The 16,222-nt window shown below is 39.8% G+C and overlaps 1 protein-coding gene across 1 annotated transcript; it reads right to left on the reverse strand.

Moving 5' to 3' along the window:
- Positions 1 to 1,429: 1,429 nt before the first annotated feature.
- Positions 1,430 to 3,862, reverse strand: BTG1 (BTG anti-proliferation factor 1). The gene is made up of 2 exons (XM_017657939.3): positions 3,634 to 3,862; positions 1,430 to 2,747 (listed from the first exon to the last, which is right to left on the reverse strand). The coding sequence occupies exons 1-2, from the start codon at positions 3,779 to 3,781 to the stop codon at positions 2,380 to 2,382; spliced, it is 516 nt and encodes a 171-aa protein (XP_017513428.1). The 5' UTR covers positions 3,782 to 3,862; the 3' UTR covers positions 1,430 to 2,379.
- Between the last annotated feature and the right edge of the window lie 12,360 nt (positions 3,863 to 16,222).

The following is a 16,222-nucleotide window of genomic DNA, read 5'->3' on the forward strand; positions in this document are numbered from 1 at the left end:
ACAATTGTCTGGGGAGTGTAAAGCTAGTCACAGGAAACAGGTGGATGCTACGTCTCAGTGATGTTTGCAACCTTTTCAAAAGAGGAACTTAACAGCTCTTTACATGGCCTGAATTCTAAAATATATTGTTCTTTTCCCACCAAATTTCCTTTTGTTAAAAGATTTTCAAAAACAATTCTCCATCTGTGAAAGGGTTTTATGACAAAAAGTTTCAGGTATGAAAATAAATTCCTAAATTGACTGGACTCATTTTGCCGTGGGCACAAAGATTTAGTTGCAAACCTGTTATCAGTTACCTAGTTTCAAGAGTTAACAGATGAAATGCAGCTGATAAACAATAGCACAGGAGATGTGTGTAAAAACTACAGTACCAGTTGCTTTATTGTAAAGGCAAGTTTGAAGAACTGAGAGGCTTTTCAAAGAACTGAATGAAAAATAAAACCAAAATTGGCAAGGGAAGGCCCTGTATTGTGGTTGTAATGCAAACTCCATGCCAATATAGTACACAGACATCATTTATATTATAAGTATCTGCATGTTTAGCTGTGCGTTCTTGTGCAGTCTGTAAAATCAAGAGTAATTTTACATGTAGAAATTCCCACTACTGATTTCAATTAACCTAGATTGCACAATACTTCCAGTGTGATGTTTACATGTATGCCAAGAGAAAAAAAAAAGCCACCATATGGTAAGTTACTTAACTGTGTGGACAAAAACTCAATTTCCCATTTTCAATTTCCACTTAAAATTTCCATGTTATCCTCTACAACCCAAAGATTACCAACAAGTTTTTATCGTACAGGGTAGTGGAGTATCTAACACTCCCAATACTTAATGTTCCATTTAGGTCCTTAAAATTTATCTGAAATAAAAGTCTGAATATGAGAAACCAACCCAGCATTTCAACATTGCAAATAAAAATTCACAAACGTACCTTTTGTTGAATTCCAGCTTAAGTGATTTTTATGTAAGTCTTGCAGCTGATGAAAAGCAAAAAGCAACCGATCTCTCTGCAGTGATTAGCCTGTTCTTTAAGACTATGGGTCATCTGCCCCAGGATTTTCTAATTGAACAAGGAATCCGTGGGGCAAAATAATTTTTTTCAAAGGAGGGCCAGAATGAACATGGATATCTTCACTTCAACAGGGAAGCAAATGAAATGTAATCCTTTGTTATCACTTTGGTAGATGTTACCTTTGTCTCTGTTCCTCATTTCATGCGGAATAGCCAGGGAATAGTCCATCTTTTGACTTTATAGATTTAAAGTTACCCTTATGTTTCCTCTAACACCTAATATGTATAGATTTTCACTCCTTAGGAAGTACTTTCAGCATGACCAGTGTGAAACTGACATTCACATAGCTTACAGATTCTAAGCCTTCTAGAAATGTATTTCAGTTGAACCTCTATAATCATGACAAGAGATTGATTAAAATGCCAAGATAAGAAACAATTTATTATAGAGAGAAGAAAAATTTCTCATCCAAAATATAGAAATCTGTACAACTTTGCCACAATCAATATACATGAACTGTACAAATTTACACCAGTTCATAATTTACCAAATAAAAGATGACTAACAAAGTTCACAAAATAGATGGTGGTTTGTGGAAAAGACTTTTACCCAATTGTAAGTACAAGGAAAGTTACAAACCAGACCTCCACTTTCTAAAAATAAGAAGTTTACTCAGTCTTAGAAAACTACAAGCTAGCAAATGTACAGAGAGCTGGCTGGTGCTACCACCACAGTTGAGACAGTGTCTTTTTTTAAGGGTCTTTTTTAAAGCCTGTTGCCATGGCAGAATCTGGTCACTCGCTACTTTCAAGGCCAAAAACACAATACAAGGTCTGACCATTTCCCCAGGTCATGCTTACTAGGCTTGTCTTATGTACATTTATACATATTTAAGTGCTAGGTAAAAGTCTTGTCATAAAATTTCCAGTACTACCATGTTCAAAATGTTGAGCTTTCCTAATAAGCTGCCAAAAAGGTCAACAATTTTCAAATGTAATAGTGCAAATTTCCTCTGCAAAATCTACTGCAGAGAAAGGTTCTTTCAAATACAGATGTGTTAAAGGGACTGATGTAAAAATTCAGGCATAATGTCTGGGAGGAACTGAAACCACCCTAGGTAGGACTTCATTCCCTAGCAAATAAAGTTATCTTTTACATGGGCTCACAGGCTATTAAATCACTGAAAGGTACTGTCCAAACTATGGCACTGTCACTTAAATTTTTTTTTACCATTCTATCTTGTGCCAGATCTTCACAGCTGTGACATGGTTTAAATTCCAAAATCCATCCCCAAGAGGAACCCACCCAAAGCAAATATCAAATTTATCCATCCATTATAAGATGATCCATCCACAGACTCTATCTTAACCTGATACAGTCATCATATTGTAATTTTTGGAAGGGCTTGTTCTGCCCAAAAGAAGTTCCTCCTTGCAGCTGATTCTGCTGTCTACCATTTGCACGTTGGTACTGTTTTGAGTGCTACCTCCTGCTGGTGAGGCTTCATACAGCACACAGATGGAGCCATCCTCTCCAATTCTGTAGGACACTTCGTAGGGGTCAACCCAGAGTGTGAGTTCACTTGGCAGCAGCCTGAACAGCTCCTGGCTGCTCAGTCCAATCCGCTGCGCTGCCTGTCCAATCAGAGGATCCATTTTATGGTTGATGCGAATACAACGGTAACCTGATCCTTTGCACGGCTTTTCTGGGAACCAGTGATGTTTATAATGTTCTACAGAAGGAAAAAAGGAGAAACAATGCTTAGATCATTACTATTAAATCTCACTGCAGTTTCCTTTTGCGGGCTTTGAGGAGCGAAAATGCAAACTATCAACTTTTTTTAAATGGCTAGCACTGCATTCGTTGCAGTGCGTGTGCGGGAATGGGGTTAACAGCGAGCAGGATTTTAGAAATAACCCAGTAGTACTGGACAAAACATTCTCCAGGAACTAACCGGCAGGGCCGCCAAAACAGCAATCAGGCGCGCAGCCTCGGGCAGCCGGACGGCACCGGCGGCCAGGCGCGAACCTATTTACTTTCTCCACCCCACCCTAGCCGAACACAATGGGGTTTATTGCTTTGGAGAAGAGCCACCGGACTGTTAACCCCGAAGGGAAGAAAACACGCAACCCTAAACCACACGCTGGGCAGGGCTGTAACTGAACCAGTGACAAATCCGATGATTAATGATCAGGGGTAGGAGGCGTGGGGAGATTGCACGTCCGTCCCAGGCTGGCTCCGGGGCAATGGCACGGTTTCCTACGCCCGGCCGCCAAGCCCCCAGTGGTTGGAGGAGATTTGGGGAGGGGGCGACGAACCAGCCCCAGCTCTGCGGCTCCTTTGTCCCCCAAACCCGCTGACGGTCCGAGGACCGCTGCTTTCGGGTTAGTGGGCTTTAGCGTCTTTGTTGTGCGTCTGTTTTCCTCTCCCTCTGTTTGCCCGTCGTGGGGGAAGGGGCCGCCCTCGACCCCGCCCCCCAAGCCCTGGTCAGGACCCGCTGTTAGCGACCGCCCAGCGCGCCAGCCCCGGTCCCGCGGCGCGACCAAGACTCCCGCAGCCCCGACGGCTCAGGGTGTACAGCCACGTCCTCCCACGTCCTCCCGCCTCGACCTGCTCACCTGCCAGCAGCTCCTGCAGGCTCTGGCTGAAGGTCTGCAGCTGTCGCTCGCTCGTAAGCCCCTTGGTGCGGAGGAACTTGGAGATGAAGGACACGGCGGCGGCAATCTCGCCTATCATGGTGGCGGCCCGGGTGTAAAAGGGATGCATGGGGGCGGCAGGCGGGAACGGCCCGGGGCGGCCGGAGCTCGGCGGCGCGGCCCCGACGGCGGAGCGGCCACCCCGGGCTCCCTCCACAGATCAGAGGACTGAAAGGGAGAGAGCGTGAGGGGCGGACGGCTACTTTTCTCCTTCCCTTACAGTAAAAAAAGTTATTTTCAAGACAGGAGACAGTAGCATAAAGGAAGTGGCGAGCGACGGCGGCCTGGTCACATCGCTCGGACCTCCCCAGCCGCCTCCGCCTCCAGCTCCGCAGCCTCCGAAGATCCCGACAGTTGCATTTCCAGCTCCGAGGGGCGAAGAGGAACAAGCACCGTGCAGCACTTTTTATAGCACCGCGGAAAGGAAGTGGCGTAGCTAGACGTGACGGCCAACTCCAGCCAATCGAAAAATCGCACCATTGTGACGCAAGCATATTCGGAGTCGGAGGGGGGCGGGAAAAAGCCAGTGGGCGGGTCCTGAGACCGGGACAAGAGGGAGGAGCTGACGTAATCCGCTTGTAAACAAATAAACTCCAAGTGGCGGCCGGAGACCGGGAGCCCTGGCTGGGGACGGCGGAAGCCGAGGGTGTGCGTGTGAAAGCCCCGCCCCCAGCCCGAGCTCCTCCTTTCCATTTTGGCAGCGCGAGGCGCCGCGCCAGCGCATCGCCTGCTAGAGTGCGGTGCCTGGGCTGGGCTCACGAGTGAGGCGGTCTATTGCTGTGCGGCTGAAAAAGCCGCCTAGCTCAGGCTCTCCACAAGCGCGCCGGCTGCTCGAATCGGGATCCAGGTCCACGGTGCCGGCCCCCTCGAGTACTCGGTGTTTACATGCCGTCCGCGCTCCGTGCCTACGTGGCTTGCTCCACGAGCTGGCGGAGCGTGCTGACAGCCGGGCGCGGGTAGCCGCGCTGAAGGTGCGGCGAAAGTGGAGGGAACGGGCTTTCGCCCAACGGTCTGCCACCTCGGGGAGCCCAGGTCTCCTCGCAGACGTGCAGCGAACGCCACAGCACTGTTTGTATTCCCTCCTCGGGGAGTTGGGGAGGAGATGGCTTTGTAAAAGTTTAATTGCAAAGTAAATAAATAAGTAGTAAGCCTTTTGTGGTTGCTGTTTCAGTAACTTAAGGAGTCAAAAGAGGAAAGTGTGGAGAACTTACTGAATACAGCTTAAAGCTGATAGGAAAGCCTGTTACTAAAGATAAATACGGTAACGCAGATCATCTAAAGTTCAATTTCTATTGGCAAAAAATAAAAATCTGTATAATGCATTTTACACCATTTAATCACGAGACCAAAGATAGCCTTTTTTTCTAGTCTAAATAGCTGAGTTCTGTTCTTCTTTATAAGAAAATTTGAAGCTTGTGAAGGTATTAGATGTAGACATTTAAGTTCAATGGAACCTCTACCTAAAACTAGGAAAAAAAGACTGGTACGTAGGAGTGAGCCTGCTTAAACGATTAGGCCTAAGACAGGGTTAACCTGAACTCCATTAGGGAGTCGCAAAAAAAAAAAGATGGTGAGGCAGGCAGATGGAAAAAGCAAACAAGAGGCAGAAGTTGAACTCTACCAGATGGAAATAAATATCCTGAGCTTAGCTGGTCATCAATATTGCAAAACACACCACTTGCTTTTTTTTTTAATACTGAGCCAAAGGGTATAGAAATGAAGCAAAAGTAGGACTTGTATAGAAGAAAAAAATGTATTGTTTAAATGAAATATGTGAAACTGGGTTTGAAAGAATAGCTTCTAGGTTATTTTTTCATTCATACACAGGTCGTTAACATGTGAAATACTTAAATACTTTAAAAGTAGTATTGTTAAAAGCACTGATTTTTGTGAAAGTATTTATTTCCTCTGGATTAATAAAAATAATGGGAAATAAGATACAGTTGTTTCCTTCTAGGACTTTTCAGATTAAACATCATGGTAATTACTTCACTGGGGACATAAAACCTTTTATTACTCAAAAAGGAGATAGGCAAACAAGTAAATCCTTACAATTACCCTAGCCCTAGACCAAGATCTTCTGATACCCCTCAACCCACCCACCCTTAAATCACCTGCTCTGTTCACTTTCCTTACATTACAGGTCATTTGAGCATGAGATTAGAAATCTGGTGAGTTTTTCTCCTCCCACCCGGGTCTCTGACTAGGCCTCCCCAAAATTATGAGCTTAAATTGATTCATCTACAAAACAAATAATGAAGTTAACAAAATGCTAGGATTTGAACTCAGACTGTCTCCCAAAAGCATGTTCTGTCTACCACTTTCAACTGCCTTCCCAAGCAGTAGATGAATCAGTTAAATAGGTTTAACAGGTTAACTCTGGTATTCTTGAAGATTATCGTATGTGTGTGTTTCCCATCTTAATGATTCCTTTAAGAGACAAATGGATCTAAGAAATTACTCTTTTACCTGAGGGACTCGAGGGAGCACTCGAGAAAAAAAAAAGGAAATAAATATTGGTCCTAAATGCAGGTTTTGGATAATGCACAATGTTAATTGCTAATAGTTTGCAGTTCTGGACATATGTATCTTTAGTAGTATTTTTCCGTAAATTTAGTTAGGCTGCTCCCATTCAAGAAACAATCTGGTAGTTTTTGACAGCTTTTGAATTACAAAAGCACTTTCTTATGGTGTTATGCTAAACTACAGGGCAGACCCATTTTTACAAACCCAAATTTTGTCTCTGTGTCCTTAGGCAAATTAACTTCTCTGCATAGTAATCTAAGAAACATAAAGGTGTGAGGACTAAGTGTAATAACTAGAGATTACTTAGCACTGTCCCTAGCACTAAATAAGCATTCAAATATATATATATATATATATATATATATATATATATATATATATATATATATATATATATATATATAAACTGGCTGAACATCAGGTAATTTGATTATATAATTTTCAAATTAATTGCTAAAACCTCAAAAATTTTCTATCAAAGCACTTAGGAATTTTGTGAAAATAAATCCATAAAAGGAACATTGGTTTCAAAATAAATTTTGAAGTAAAAGCACAAATGTCAAGTCTTTGGTAACAGCCTAAGAGTTCAGAAAGTACTTTCTATAGAGGTAACTATTGGACAACAAACTAGAATTTCAAAGGGCTATCTCTCAGCTCAAATGTTACCAGAACACTTTGTTCTGGACTAACAAATCAGAGCTCCCTGTAATCTTTTTGAGCATTGTGTTTTTTAACTAAAAAGAGAGGAGAAAACATTTATATATAGGTAGGGAAATTAACTTCTTTATTTCATAGAGAAAGAAGTTAATTTGATAATCCCTAGTAAAATTTAGGGATTAACACAAGGCAGAAAATCTTTTACTTGCCAAAAGTGTTTTTTAAAAATAATCACATTACCATATGCTATCACTATCATTTTGCGGAAAAGATGACATTTTAACATCCCCAAAGTAGGGAAGGTGTCCATATCAGAATAAGCATGGTCTTTTTAATTGAATACATGTAAAGTCACTAAATGTCACTTTTTGCATTCCATCATGGCCCTGCATTTGGGAACTTGTCTATTTATCTGTGAACATGATAGCACTAAATTAAGCTATTATGCTAATCATTTTATATGCTATTCCCCCTGCCTGGGGTAACTTTTCCCTTTCCCTGCTTTCTAGCTAATTTCTGCTCATCTTCCAAGAAGCCTTCTCTGACCCTCAGGACTTGAGTAAATGTCCACAGTGGTCTGCTTTCCTTGCTTATCAGACACACTAGATTTATTATGTTTACTAGACTCTCTCCTTTCTAGTCTGTACTTTGAGACCAAGTGTCTCATAACATTCAGTGTTACATACCCCATACCCTAACAACCAGCCCAATGCAGAATAAATGCTGTTGAATGATACTAATTACATACATCTAAATACAAATGAGCCAAATTAAACCACTATTTGCAATTTTTCAGGTGAAAAATAAAATAGAGAGATTTTATGGCTTAAATTGGACAGTCAGTATTTGAGGGGAGATGAGTAACACAACTCCACTTTTTCTCCTGGCTGCCATTGTGTCAGATTATTTCATAAATTGCTTTTCTAGAGAAACATTGGTTTGTAGTTAAGAAATGCAATACTCAACATTTGTAATTTATCTTAACAGAGGATAAATTACATTTCTAAAGCAAGTGAAGTGGAGACCAAAGTGACAGCTATGTCACTTAAGAATATTGTGATAACATCCACATTGCCCTCTTTAAAGGTTTTTTGCTTATTTCCCCTTACGCTATGTAGACACATTTTAGTATTTCACATCAAGTTACCTGTGGGTGTCATTTCCTTATGCCACTCTCTCACATTTTTATCCTAAAGTTACTCATGAGGTATCTTTCCTATGCTCCAGTCTTTTGCTTATCCATGTGATCTAAGATTCTTGGATAATTGCTAAGAAAGTCTCAGAACTTTTTAAATGATTGTATTACAGTCCACACATTTGTCTGGAAGGCCTCACCACCTCTCTGTATAATCCCACCTACCAAAGCTCTTATTTCCATCTGGACCCTCCCCTCCCCTGAGGGTACATTTAGTCCGATAGGATTCCTCACTGCTGCCCATCAGCCACTTGCATTCACTCCAGAGAGAGGGCTAGTTGTCCATGTTGCTTGAAGCTCACAGTTTAACCAGCAAGTAAAGGTCGAGGGGGAGAGTTCTTTACATAGTGTTAGTAGCAAATAGAGACAAGGCATTTATTTCTGTGTGTGTCTGGGGGAAGAAGGAGATAAGGAAGGCCCCAAAGTGAAAGATCTCTGCTAAGCCAGTGATGTCAGCCCATAATAGGTCTCCCGGAAGAAAGAAAAGGAGAGGCCTGACCTTGGAATATTTTAAAGGCTTAAACTAAAATAAGGAAGATAAATACTGTTGGGGGAAAAAAAAAAACCCTGCTGGGTGGAAGTGGGGATAGTGTGCAGGAGGGTATTTCTGGCAGGAAAGTGATATGATCAGATTTACTTTTTGGAAACCCCTAAGGATGAGGATTAGAGAGGAATAACTGTTGAAGTGACTTCTATTTTTGTCTCCAATTCTTATTTAAATCTCTTGCTTTTTATTTACTCTTTTTTTTTTTTTTTTTGGCTGCCCACAAGAAGGAGACCACTTTTGGGGGCTTCTCCATCTGGTACCTTGCCTTGCTTTGCTTAGGTGGGAATGCAAAGGCACAAACTATGGCATTTGTACTAGGTTTAGATATAGCGGGGTTCAGAAAACACTAAAGAACTAGAAATCAAAGGGTGACACATGCGGATTTCTGGTTAAACAGTTTCTTCTTGTTAAAGCCAATTCAGATTGTACAGAATGGGAGAAAAAAGGATTAAAGAGTTGCCCAGATAGCAGCAACAATGATCCTATATCACTGACAATAATCAGACATTGTACTAAGTGTTTTACAGGTATTCCCATTCAATAAACTCCAAGGAACACCACCAGGTAAGTATAAATGGCAGCATTTAACATGTGAGGTTTCTGTCCTAAAGAAAATAAGTAATTTCCCCAAGATCTTTCAACCAGATTTGAACTCTCAAGCCAAGGACTGCAAAATTTGGAGATGGTACTCCTGATAATACCTTTTCTAAAAGGGATGGAAGACCATGTGGAGATGAGAAGAGACAATAGAAGGGGGGGGAAAAAATCCAAAACTCAAGGGAGCTGAGGAGACTTCTTATGGCTGACATATGCTGGAAAATACAGCTACATTTATTCAAAGGCTCACTGAAAAATGAATCAAAGGACATATTAAAACATTAATCTGCCAAATAAAATAATTTCTCTGGAATGAAAATTATCCCTAGGGGCAGACAGAAAGCAGCAAAAATGCCTTCTATTTTAGACTACTAAACATCTCACTTCTCCTTTGGCCTAAATTGGCAGGAGGAACTAGAGAGCAGGTCAGCCCTACAGTCCCTCTTCCCCAGCTACTCAGAGGAGCCCAGTGACCTCCCAGAGCTCAAACGGAGGAGGCTGGAGGACAGCAAGAAGGGCTGTCTATTTCAGCAGAGAACTGTTAAACCTGGTCTCTTGCCCTCCAGGAATTGTCACTGACCTTTCTATTGTTAAACCACAGGGCCATTTCTCAAAATCAGGCCTCCTTCCAAGACTTTCCTTCCTTTTAGCAGAACGCTGATTCCATTTACTTCACTTGAAGTTGCCACCAAGCACTCTGTATCCTAGGGCATCCCCCCAGCGTTCAGGCTTATTGGATATTTATCTGTGTTTCTCAGAGGTAAAGAACTATTTCAGTTTTAAGGTTTAATGGTAGTGGGAAAGAGACAGATCTAAGAATCAACTTCAGAAAATTACAGACTTTAAGGAATCCTACAAAATTCTGCCAAGTTATGATCCTGGCCTATAGCATTTATAACTTTCTAAATATGGAACACAAGGACCTCCTCCCCTTCCCTCAAACTAATAGAGAAGGGAATGGGGATTTCTGATTGGTGGTTTTTTAGAAGTGTGGTCCCTACCCAAGCAGCCTCAGCATCACCCCAGGAAATTGAAAGAAATGCAAACTTTTGGCTCTAGACCTACTAAATCAGAAACTCTAGAGGCAGGGCCAGAAATCCAGACACTCAGGTTTCGGAACAACTGCTTTAAAAAATGGCAAAATTCTATCATTTAAAACCAACAAACTTTTTTACCCAGGCATAGACTATCTCAAATAGTAATCTTGACCCTTAAAAGAAAAATATTAGCTTACTAATTAAATATGTAAAAGCTGTCTTTAAGTATCAACTAAATTTTAAGCAACTTGTTATCTGTTTGCTTGAGGTTCTAATAGTCTGGGTAAAATGCATTCTTCCCAGCTTCTGAGTCATGAGGCAAACTAGAGCATATAATGATGTCCACATGTTACTCTCAAGAGAGAAGATAATACTCAGGAAGCTTGCTAAAATAACTATCTAATCAAATGTTGGCATAGTCCATGCTTTTATTTCCACTTCTAAGGAAAGCAGCAATTTACTCTAAGGAACTTGAATTTAAAATCTCAAAGTAGATTAGCATTTACATGTGTTAAGTGCTGCCACCAAAACTAGATGGTTAACAAAACAAAGGAACATTTCAGTTGCATAAGTAAGTGCATAATATAAAGGTCCTATATATGGATGCCCAACGTTATTATGGAAACTTTCATGCATTTGGGTGTACTTCAGCAGAAAATGAAGGGTTGAAATACCATTGGAAAATGTAACTTAGGATATACTTATTTACGGCATAAAACAAGTTAGACTGATCCAAATTCCTGAAAAGGCTATTCTAGCCTTGGAGGAGTCTTCCAAAGAGGAAGGGGAAAAAAAGGGTTAAGATTAGCATGTCTTAAGTGCATTTATTTTCTGAAGAGGATAAAAAGTAAGAGACTTTCCATTATTTTGTGTTCTTATCCATGTGTTCAGTAAATACTTGCTTTCCCAAAATCAGCCTAGATAATATTTGATTTAGTTGAATGCAAAAGCAAAGGATCCTTTATTAGCATTAATGCATGTGTTAAAAACATTCCATATTTGTATAATTTTTAGTACAGGCCTCTTTAAATTTTTCCATCAAGCAAAATCTAGAAAACTTTCTCATCTTCTGAAAACCAATTTGAATTTTGACTGTGATGCCAAGCTTCAAACCCAAGGAATGGTCTCCATGTTGGTTTGCATGTCTGCCCCTACTGGTGCTGCACAAGTAGACTGCAAACAGTAGTAAGAGATACAGCATTAAGGCACTCAAAGAGCAGCTCTTTTCATGGCTTTCTCCATTGTAGAAACAAAGCTGTCTGTGCAATGCTTAGATGATGATTTTACTAGTCAAGAGCACTTCTATCTTATGCTTGCAAGTTCTAGCCTTAGTCCCTTCAACAAATGATCTTCTTGCCTTAAGTTTTATTGAGATATAGTTTACATATCATAAAATTCATGCATTTCAAGTGCACAAGTCAACAATTTTGAGTTAATATACTGAGTTGTATAGCTATTACTATAATCAGTTTCGGAACATTTTCATCACCCTCAGTACGCTTCCAGTCACACCCCTGGCCTTCCCAGCCCCAGGAAACCACTACCCTACTTTTCATCTCTATAGACTTGCCCATTCTGGACATTTCATATAAATGAAATTATATTCAATGGGGTCTCTTGTGCCTGATTTCTTCCACTTAGCATGTTTTTGAGGTTCACCCATGTTCAGCCATGTATCAGGAATTCATTATTTACTTATTTATGTTTCCTGCTGTATCTTCCCAGAATTTCCCCCTGAGGGAAACTCCTCATTAAGAAATCTTAATTTTAGAGTGTATGCCTGGCTGACAGGGGCGAGCTTTGGGGGCTACTTCTACCTCCCCTTTCCATGACCCTTCTCTACTAGCTTTAAAGCTTTTGAGATATCAATTTTCCATAGCTTGACCTAGACACTCCTCTCCAAGGCCATTTGCCTGCTGCAGAGTCAATCACTTGCTCACTTTTGGTGCCTAGCATATTTCCACACACCCACATTCCAACATCAAACCGCACAAGGAATAAGTCAGCTAAATTGAGCAAAAAAGCTCCTTCCTCAAGACGTTTACTTCAGAGAAGTCCTCAAGGGAGGCAGAAATTTTAGGTTGGAAAGAGGGTAATAAGAGCATTCTACTTACATAGTCCAACTAAGGATGAAAATCTGCTAGGTAATTTAGCCAAGAGGATTTAGCTAAATAGTTAAACTCTTAACAGAAGCTTTATTTAGTTTCATTCTAATAAACACGATCAGCAGACAAGTCCTTTTTAAAGAAAGTTCTCTTTCATCTGACTAAAAAGAAGGAACACATTAAAACCAAAACAGGAACTACTCTGGCAATATATATGCAAAAAAATAAGCACCCTATGGGCTCTTTTTAAATTAGCCAGAGTGCACAGAGAAGTCTTTGAAAAGAAAACTCTGGGGGGAAAACATTTTACTTGATTTCATAAACAGTCATTGTTTAATCATCTGAAGAAAGTGCAAACTTATGATTAAGTCCCCCTACCTCCTGAACAGTTGAGCTCTTTTAAGGCACCTCCTCTCCCTCGCCTGCTGTACTTAGGGAGAAAGGAAAATTGACCTGGGAGGTCCTACCTTCCAAACTGAATATACACATGTAAGGCCGCACCCTGCACTTATGCCACAAAAAGCCAAGTTTTGCCTAGTTAATACACTGTTCTAATTTCATGAGCAATGGATAACATACTCCAGTTTATTTTGCTGCATTTTTGCTGTTGTTATTTTAATTGAGTTCAATGATATGGCTTCTCCCCAGCTCCTCTTCCCCATTCCCAAGGCAGTCACATAATTTCAATCAGGACACCTAGGACCATCTGAGTCTGGCTGTAGCTTCTATTCTTTGCAATTGCTCAGCTATGGCCCTAAAGGTGCTATTTATACACTCTTCTGGATTTAATCCAATGAAAAAAGTTACGAGTCTTAAACAGGATATAATTATGCAAAATCAAGGCAACTTGACATGAAGCAAGTATTTAACAGATACTTAAAAAATAAATAAAAGGCCTAATAAGCCATATAAAGAAAGTAGGAAGAATTTTTACCAGGAATCTGGGTTTAGAGACCTTTGCTGTAAATAAGCAATAAATTTACTTTGAGCTTCTCATCATCCAAGAAAAAGAGAAACACAACAAAGTATTTCTTTTGCAAACAAACAAAAAGACACTATCAGAAGAAAAATATTTGTTAGCCTCAAACTCTGATGAATTTATCAATTTATAATATAGAGCAATTTTACCTAATTTTATATAATATCAAGGAAATATGCTTCAGGTAGCACATTCTTAATTTGGTTCTCCCATAAGAACTGAGAACAAGTACACTGCTAAAAATCTGATGAGTAAGTATTCAATGTTGTTCATAAATTCATTCTACAAATTTGATTGAGTAAAAAGGTATTGGCTAAGCCTTGAAAATATATCCACAAACAGAACGGACCTGTCCCACACCTTACAGAATCTGGTAGGAAGACCAAAACTAAGCAAATAGCATAAATAAGTACAAATACGTCATTCTGAAAATTGCTGTGAAAGAAAAATACAGGCACTATGAAAGTCTAATGCAGATGAGGGGACAGAGGCTGGGCAGAGAAACAATAGGTATTTTCTCTTGTGAGCTGCAGACTCTTTGTCACAATTGCTTAGCTCTGGTATTGTGATGCAGAAGGAGCAATGGACATAGGATCATAGCTGTTTTCCAATAAAACTTTATTTACCAAGACAGGAGATAATTGGACAACACTTTGCCTATCCCTGGTCTAGATCTAGTAGTATCAAAGACATGACTATGATAGCAGATTTTGGAGGATGTGGTAACCATCTAACCAAACAAACCTTTAATAGGATAACTACTCCCTTGGGGCTTTGAATTTGAGCAGGACTGTGCTGTGATGAGACTATATATCAGGTACAAAATGCACCTCCTGTGAGCTGAATGAATTGAGTCTGTGAACAGAATTATCATGTCCATATAGATTGTAAAGAATATCAACTCTTTAGAGACAGGGATCTGTGCCTGTTTTGTTCAGTTTTTGTTTGTTTTCAACCCCTAGCTGAATCCATGGGTCTTCAAGTTCTGTCTATAGAATAATGTGCTAATAACAGGTGTACCTCACAGAATGAATGTTCAGTTAATGACTTTTCAGAAAAGCCATATCAAATATGTCATTAATTTTTCATGTCAAATATGTCAAAATAATGTCATATCACTACCGGGAAAATTTTTCTTCCCAGTATAAATAAAATTTTTCCCAAAATACTAAGTATATATACTATGAGAAATTGTGTCATTTTATGATTTCAGGCAGACACACTTACCAATTCAGTCAACAGACTTTTGCAGTCAAAATATAATAGGGAACAAATTTAAACTGCATGCCCTGTTTGGATGAACCCAAACATGTTTGCTCTGCCTGTGGACACCCAGCAGGAAATGATGATATGGCATCTCCATTTCTCATAACCCTTTGGTCTGTTGTGTGCACGTGCCATCTCATGTACTTTGAATTGTTTGTGTTTTACTTTTATTTTTGTTTTAGAGATAAATTTTTATGCTTATTTTTAAGCAAAATTGGCCTCAATAATAATGAATTCTCCCCAAAGTCTGGAAAATCTGTGAAGACAACAGTGCACAAAAAATAATGAGCTTTCCAATGCCAAGCTCCCTCACTCCTTCCTTGTACCCACACCATCCACTACTAAGGCATCTCTTTTTCCTTTGGTGAGTACAATAACCCTTCATTGCATTATTATGTTTGCTTACATTCAAATTCTTTATTATTGCTTATACAAACCTACTTGTATTACATGTGTGTATGTGGATACATCTACATACACACATATGTATTTTTTTTAATCTTTGAAAACTGTTTGGCTGTCTTAGGTTAAAATGTAATACCTAATCATTTTTCCCACTAAAATTAATTGGAGTTTGTTTTTGTTTCTGTTTTTTAAAGACCACTTAACAGTGGGGCTTGTAGAAATGAATTAACATTGTTAACCAAGGTATGTAGATCAGTTGCCTTGTAATCCAATGTATTTTAATTTATGCTTCTATAAAAATATCATTCTAGGAAGGAGCTCACAGAATTTAGTCTGCAAAAGGGGTACACTGCACAAAATATGACCTCCATGTCTAGATCCTAGACCCAGTGTATCTAACATATAACAAGAGTTGAGTAAGTATTTCTCAAATACCAAATGATTTTTAAACCATAGTGATAATGTTAGTTTTGTTTAAAGATGCTACACTATTCAGACAAAAATTGTTTGAGAGTATTACAGTAATGCCTGTGGCATAAAATACCTTCTCTTCTTGATAGAAAAAGCTGCTGAACTTGTTTCTTACGGCAGGAGCACAAAAGGCAGGCTAAATCTGCATCAAATATTTGGACATTTCAAAGGAGAATTGAGGACAAAGAATGCTTTTAATCACATCTAGGATTAGAATTTGCTTAAAGAAGTCCATAATGAGGCCCATAGATACCCAGCATTGTGACTATTTTGCTCAAGACTATATCCACAACACTTAACACAGTGCTTGGTAAATAGTGGCATGAATACATATTTGAGGAATGAATGAACCCTGATTGAGATTCTGTGGCAGTAAAAGCTCTGAGGGAAGATTAAAAACCTTGAATCAATATCAAAATCATATGGCTTGGCTAAGTGGTACCTGTCTGTGGAATCAAAGATTGATGAGAGATCAATAAATACTGCAGGATTCTTCAGTTATTTTTACTCAATCTACCCCTAACAATCCCCTAGATTAGAAAGTATCAAAAGGTCAGCAGTAGAATAGTGGTGCTTTAAATGCTCCTTTTTCATGCAGAATATTAAATGGACAAGTCAGACCTGAGGTCATTAAGAAGAAAGCTGGCTCAGAATGTTGAGATCCTGAAGCTGACTGATTGAAGGTCCACAGCAGAAGGTTGGCCTTTTTGAAGACAGAAGTGGATA

The sequence above is a fragment of the Manis javanica genome, chromosome 10, assembly GCF_040802235.1.
Source record: "Manis javanica isolate MJ-LG chromosome 10, MJ_LKY, whole genome shotgun sequence".
NCBI lineage: Eukaryota > Metazoa > Chordata > Mammalia > Pholidota > Manidae > Manis > Manis javanica.